Here is a 6943-nt window from a genome sequence, read left to right as displayed (position 1 = left end):
AGGTTCCATCTTGAAGCCGGGCGGTGGTGGCGCACGCCTTTAATCCCAGCACTCGGGAGGCAGAGCCAGGCGGATCTCTGTGAGTTCGAGGCCAGCCTGGGCTACCAAGTGAGTCCCAGGAAAGGCGCAAAGCTACACAGAGAAACCCTGTCTCGAAAAAAAAAAACCAAAAAAAAAAAAAAGAGTCACATTCTCTTAGTTAGTGAGAGGAGTCCAAGTTCATTTTTAAGTGTTTAATTTGTTCAAAGTTGCCCATGAATTTCTTGGGCATGATATCATCACAGTCCTAAAGCCATCTTCAGGCCCACTGTATTTGCTGGAGACAGCTCCTCTTTATGCCAGGTTATTCAGTCTTGACACTGTCCCTGAACAGCTTGAGGTACAATTCAGGAGCTGTTCTTTGCGGAGACCACCAGCATTTCAACAGTATGTCTTCCTGGGAGGGTAGACTCTGCTATATCTTCTTTGTCTGCATCAAAAGACTCCAGAGGAATATGGACACATTTCATATCCCACTTGAAGAGCAAGCCTTCAAGTGACCAGTCCGCACTTAAAAGAAATAAATGGTTTTGATGACTGATGCTTTCTTTTCCTTAGTGCATTTTTAAAATTATTAAAGTTGAAATGATCCATACTCACCTTCTGACCTGGTAGGTAGACCAAAATTGAACTTTGGGGTTCCTCTGCATCAGAAAGTAGACTGTGGCTAAAATGTTTTCAAAGTCTGGTAGTGGGGAGAACTTTTTTCAGTGAGTTTAATACAACACATCTGTGCTAGGTTGGGGGGGGGGCAGATTAAGCTTACCTTCTGGTTCAAAGAACACGTCAGACGCAAGAATGATGTCTTGTGGTGGCAAAGACAGTAGGTCCTTCGTTATATGGCCCCATGTCAGTCCTACAACCTGTACCTGTGTCAGTTCATTCAGTTGACAGCTTTGCCAGCAAACATCCAAACAGTGGGGCAGTTCTGAGCTGTCAGATAGTGTTACTTCAGCACCACATTTGGCAGCCAAAATCCCTGGAAGACTCACTCCAGCGCCAATCTAATGAAAATGGAATTTAAGAATGATTTAGCTTTCTACCCCAGATGTTTGTATATTTCCTGGCTGGCTTTGAACTCAGTCTACCTGCTTCCCCATTTGAGGGCTGGGACTAAAGCTTGGTAGCTCTGCCTCTCTGGCAACAAGCAGTCTAAAATTTGAACTTGAAAATACATGGTTTATTTGCTAAGAAATGGCAGTATACACCTGCTATATTAAAAGATGTTGCTTCCACATCTCAAAACAGTTTGAAATGCCACCTACTGTGGTTCCCATAATCTGAAGCAGCAGCAGCTGACTGCACCTGAACAGGTGGATTATTGCATAGCAGTTGTGCCACCAACTGGTATTACCTTTATAGCTAAAGTCAGTGTCCAGATTCTCAAGCGTTTCTCTGGATACCTCTGGCTATATTGGAAAACGAGACAGGTCTTAAACTGCTTGCCTCTGCTTCTGGAGTGCTGGGATTAAAAGTGTGTACCACACTGTCAGACACTCTTAAAAATTTAAAAATGTGAAGACTTATTTGGAATTTCAAAGCCAGCCAAACTACCTGATTTAAAAATGCCTAACAGGACTTAATAGCTAGCATGAAGGTATATGTGAATATGGCCCAGCATTCTGGAAACTTAAGGGGTCCTGTTACCTCTAAGACGGCTTTGCCTGGCAGAGATCTTCTGTGAAACCACAGGTACTGGGCCAGGACGACAGCGCAGGGCCAGACATACATCCCATATTGGACATGCAGGACCTACAATGAGAAGTCAAGTGAATATTTATCTTCATGTACTGCCAGTCACTGACATTCGTTACTGTGACAGTCCTGTTCTCCAGCCCAGGACCTACGTGTCTGAAACCACGATGCTCTATTTCTCTACACCAGGCTGGCCTCAATCCTGCCTCAGCCTCCTTAGTGAACCCAGGGCTTTGGATGACAGTGCTAGCCCCTCAACTAGCATTTTATGTGTATGAGTGTGGTTTTTGTTTGTTTTTTTCCAGACAGTTTCTCTTTGTAGCTTTGCGCCTCGCTCTGTAGACCAGGCTGGCCTCAAACTCACAAAGATCCACCTGCACCTGCCTCCTGAGTGCTGGGATTAAAGACGTGTGCCGCCACCACCCGGCATGTAGGAGTGTTTTACGTGCATGTATGTATATGTACTACTTACATGCCTGGTGCCTCTGAAACCAGAAGAGTGTTGGATCCCCTGGAACTAGAGTTAAACATGGTTGAGCTGCCATGTGTGTGCTGGAAACTAAAACCAGGTCCTGTGTAAGAGCAGCCAGTGCTCTTAACCACTGAGTCATCTCTAGCCTCTCCACAAGCATTTAAACTGAGGATCTGGGACAGTTACAACTTTCTGGACTAGATGTATACTGTGCATGCGACATACTGGACAATGATGGGCAAAAAACAGGTGGTTTTGGTTGATGATAAAGACAACAGTAAAGCAGGATAAAGTAAGGGTATAACACATGGAGACAATTAAGGTTGCCCAAACAAGTGCCTCTGGTCTAACCACAGGCACAGCTGTGAGTAGAGGTTTACTAACCTGTGCGTCTTACTGGCTGCAGGAATTTAGAATTCTAAATACAAGATGTTGGATGGTTTCTTTAAATTAAAAAACAAAACAACTTTACACCTTTACTTGGTTGGAGGAAGAGGGGGAGGGTGCACACGTGGAGGTCAGAGGACAACTTGTAAGAGTCAGTTGTCTCCTTCCATCGTGTGGGATCTAGGGATGGAATTAGGTCAGGCTGTCCAGTTTGGAGGCAAGTGTCTTTACCTAAGCCACCGCTTCAGCCTTGTTTTTTTTTTTTTTTTTTTTTTTTTTTTTATAGGCAGTGTCTAATGCAGTTCAAACTGATCTTTACTCCTACAGCCTAGGATGATCGTGAGCTTCTTCCTGCCTCTACCTGCCAAAAGCTAGCACTGCAGGTGTGTGTGCGCACACTGTTTTCTGAGGTGCTGGGAATCAGACCCAGACCTTCATTTATATTAGACAAGCACGCTACCAAGTAAGCTGTGCCCCTATCTCTCCCTATTTGTGGGGAGATTTTCAACTCAAGTATGACGTGGATGCTAATGACAAGTCCTGCAGTGCTACAAAAGGAGGCACACGTGGAGCTGAATTCTGAAGGGCAAAAGAAAGCGTTTGGAAAGAACGAGAATCATCTAGGATGTGGTTCCCAGTTGTAATCCTATCACACAGGAGGAAGAAAGAATATAAGTTCAAGGCCAACCTGATCTACATAGCATCTGCTGGCCTGTCTTGTGGAGACAAGGGCACCCTTGATAGGGTGACAAACAGGGACAAAAATCTGAGGTCCAAACTTACTCAGTCCACTCAAGAACAGTGCATGGATGGCTGTGGTGGCACACTGTTCACTCCAGCGCTGGACCAGAGCCCCCAACTGAAGGCCAGGCAGGCCTAAATATCAAGACCCTGATTGAAAATAACAATAAATAGGGGTTGGAAAGATAGCTTTGCTTTTCCAGAAAAACCAGTGTTCAATTCCCAGCATCTGTAAGGCAGCTAGCAAACGTCTGTATCTTTAGTTTGCAGGATCTAACACCATTTTGGCCTCTGAGGATTCTTTTGTTTACTTAAAAATACATACATGTGAGTTGGAGAGATGGCTCAGTGGTTAAGAGCACTGACTGCTCTTCCAGAGGACCTGGGTTCAACTCCCAGCAACCACTAACAACTGTCTAACTCCCAAGATCTGACACGCTCACACAGACATACATGCAGACAAAACACCAATGCACATAAAAAAAATTTAAAAAAAAAAAACACTGCCGGGCGGTGGTGGCACACACCTTTAATCTCAGCACTCGGGAGGCAGAGCCAGGCGGATCTCTGTGAGTTCGAGGCCAGCCTGGGCTACCAAGTGAGTTCCAGGAAAGGCGCAAAGCTACACAGAGAAACCCTGTCTCGAAAAATCAAAAATAAATAAATAAATAAATAAAAAAACACCGTATATGCATATATATATATATACATACATACATACATATCTTAAATGAAGTTACAGGGAAAAAATAGGCTAGAAGGTGGTGCGGTGGTGGCGTACACCTTTAATTAATCCTAGCACTCGGGAGGCAGAACCAGGTGGATCTTTGTGAGTTAGAGGCCAGCCTGGGCTACCAAGTGAGTTACAGGAAAGGCACAAAGCTACACAGAGAAACCCTGTCTAGAAAAACCAAAAAAAAAAAAAAAAAGGCTAGAAAGATAATTCAGCAGTTCAAAGTGCTTTCTGATTTTTTTTTGAGACAAAATTGATATGTAGCCCTGGATGGCCTGGAATTGGCTATGCAGACTATGCTGGCTTCAAACTCCCAGTGATCCTCTTGCCTCTGCCTATTGAATGCTGGGATTAAAGGAGAGAGATTAAGGGCATGGGCTATTATGCCCAGCAAAAGATAAATCTTTAACAAAAGAAAAATGAAGCAGGGTATGGTGCATGGCTTTAATCCACATGAAAGGCAAAAGTGGGCAGATCTCTGGTAGTCCCAAGCCAGCCACAGCTACATCTTGTCTCAAAAAAAAAAAAGTATCAGTGCCTTAGCATAATACCCTGACTCAATAAGAGCTTTTAACATGAAGTCACTTGGAGGCTACAGGAGAAAAGTTCTGTTTTGACTTGTCACTTATGCTGTGTCTTTTTAACACTGAACTACTAAGGCAGGACAGACAGACAGGGAAAAGTCATGAGGACATGGGAAAGTAAAGATCTCATCCCAGACTTGGATTGAAATCTCTCACCAGGTAAGAGTCAAATTTCAGTACAACTAACCAAATTCACTGTTAAGTTTGTCTACAGAGGAACAGTGCTCTTTATAGAGGTATTTCAAACCCAAATGTTAAACTATCAAAGAACCAGGAGAGGATGCGACGCACACCTTTAATCCCAACTCAGGAATCAGAGACAGGTGGATCTCTTTGAGTTAAAGACCAGCCTGGTCAGTTCCAGAATGAGACTATCTAAAAAAAATTAAAAAATAGAGGAACTTCTTGTGACCAAAATATGTCTGACCTTTGACCTCATGGCTTTTCCAGCTGTAACCTGCAACTTTCTGAGAATCTTACGAGCAAGATTATAAACATGTCAACACCCTTGGGACCCAGTATAATTAAAGATTCCTTTGACCCTTGTAGCATATGGTTTTGACACCACTGTAATCCCTCCTGTCCAACGCACTTTACTAATCTCATCCTAGGATTAAAAAAATATTTATTTATTTATGTATGAGTGCTCTATCTGCATGTACACCTTTATGCCAGAAGAGAGCATCAGATCCCACTGTAGACAGTTGGGAGCCACCATGTTGTTGCTGGGAATTGAACTCAGGACCTCTGGAAGAGCAGCCAGTGCTCTTAACAGCTGAGCCATCTTTCCACCCCCCACCATGTGATCTTATTTACTAAAACTTTCTTAGAAATCCCTTAAATTTACCTACAGAAGCTACCAAAATTGTGCATATGGCTATTAAGAGAGTTGAGTGCAGCTTTCTGCACTTGCAAAGCCTGTACACGTGCCTTCTGTGTCCTTTCCTAAATGTTTACTAACCCCCAAACTTAAAGCCAGGTTATAATGTTAATATCCTCCCACTCTGCTCCACACCGATTTGCCCTGAAATGTTTTTCTGTAGTATAGTGAAGAATCTCTGCTTTGCTGGGTGGTACAGGTGGCGGCCTGCAGCCTTTATCCCACCTTTAATCCCAGAGGCAGGCCAGCCTGTTCTACAAAGTGAGTTCCAGTTCTACAAAGTGAGTTCCAGGACAGCCAGGGCTACACAGAGAAACCCTGTTTTAAAAAACCAAAAACAAAAGAATCCTTGCTTCATTTGGGCAGAAGTCTCGGCAAAGAATGCAGGCTGCTACAGGTGGCAGCATCGGGCTGCACCTTCTGCTTCCACTGCTGCTGCCAGGAACACGTGCTGGGCCAGCTGCTAACATTACAACCTGAAAATCATTTGTAACACCCGACTATCAGGGGATACTTATTTTTCGGCATTAGGGTAGCTAGAAGCTCGGAGGAACAAGCCAGGGCCGATGCAGAAAACTTGATTGGGGTGTTAGAGACAGAAATCCCTGGTCTCAAATCTTACACCAAGTGACAATTTTGCCTAGCATGTATGAGGTCTTGGGTTTGATACCCAGAACCACACAAAACAGCATAGTGGCATGGCGCACACATGCGATTCTAGGAAGAGGAACAGGAGTTCAATTTCAAAGCCTGCCTGATCTCAAAAGTAAAACAAAAGGGATGTTAGGAATATCGCTCAGTGGTGGAACACTTGCCTAAGAGAGGCTGGGTTCAATCAAGAGTCCTCAGAAGCGGGGTGTGTGTGTGTGTGTGTGTGTGTGTGTGTGTGTGTGTGTGTTGATAAGATATATTAATAAATGCTTTTCAAAAAAAAGTTCAAAGCTAGCATCACAGTCCAAGAAAGCCACTTTCCCGGAAGAAATATTCAGTGTCTCTTTCCTGGCACGGTCCCTTAATGTCTGTGAGCACGTTTAATCATTCCCTCACCGGGATTCATACCAAACCTGCTGCTAATGAACGAAGCGGAGAGCTGAGGGGTCCCCATTCCCTACGCTCTAACCAGGGAGCGCTTCCACGTGGGTGCCACTGCACGCACCTGCGGGACGCGGACCTCCAGCACGGCCCCGTCGGTTCCAGGGCCCGGCTCCTCCCGGAACCGAAAGCGCTGAGCCGCGGCCATGAGGCCACGCTCGCACGGAGGGGAGTCGGGGGACCCCGGGTCAGGGGGCGGTGGGGGGCGATACGCGCGCAGCGACGCCAGGCCGGTGGGGCTGTGCCACGTGGCCGCGAGACGAGACGAGCCTGCTGGACGCCCTCCAAACAGAAAGGAGCTGCAGCAGCAGCAGCTGCTG

At 45.3% G+C, this 6943-nt stretch overlaps 1 protein-coding gene across 2 annotated transcripts; it reads right to left on the bottom strand.

Moving 5' to 3' along the window:
- Positions 1 to 218: 218 nt before the first annotated feature.
- Mettl23 (methyltransferase 23, arginine) lies at positions 219 to 6833 on the bottom strand. 2 transcript variants are annotated; one of them, XM_015990991.3, is made up of 6 exons: positions 6688 to 6826; positions 3377 to 3484; positions 1687 to 1791; positions 806 to 1043; positions 640 to 724; positions 219 to 549 (listed from the first exon to the last, which is right to left on the bottom strand). In XM_015990991.3, the coding sequence occupies exons 3-6, from the start codon at positions 1768 to 1770 to the stop codon at positions 387 to 389; spliced, it is 570 nt and encodes a 189-aa protein (XP_015846477.2). In that variant the 5' UTR covers positions 1771 to 1791; positions 3377 to 3484; positions 6688 to 6826; the 3' UTR covers positions 219 to 386. The 2 variants fall into 2 exon arrangements, with proteins under 2 accessions (XP_015846477.2, XP_006998129.2); XM_006998067.4 differs by lacking the exon at positions 3377 to 3484 and having other exon boundaries at positions 6688 to 6833.
- Positions 6834 to 6943: the final 110 nt, after the last annotated feature.

The sequence above is a fragment of the Peromyscus maniculatus genome, chromosome 8 (assembly GCF_049852395.1).
Source record: "Peromyscus maniculatus bairdii isolate BWxNUB_F1_BW_parent chromosome 8, HU_Pman_BW_mat_3.1, whole genome shotgun sequence".
NCBI lineage: Eukaryota > Metazoa > Chordata > Mammalia > Rodentia > Cricetidae > Peromyscus > Peromyscus maniculatus.
Note: the sequence above shows the minus strand (reverse complement) of the source record. Positions and strands in the feature narration are given on the sequence as shown.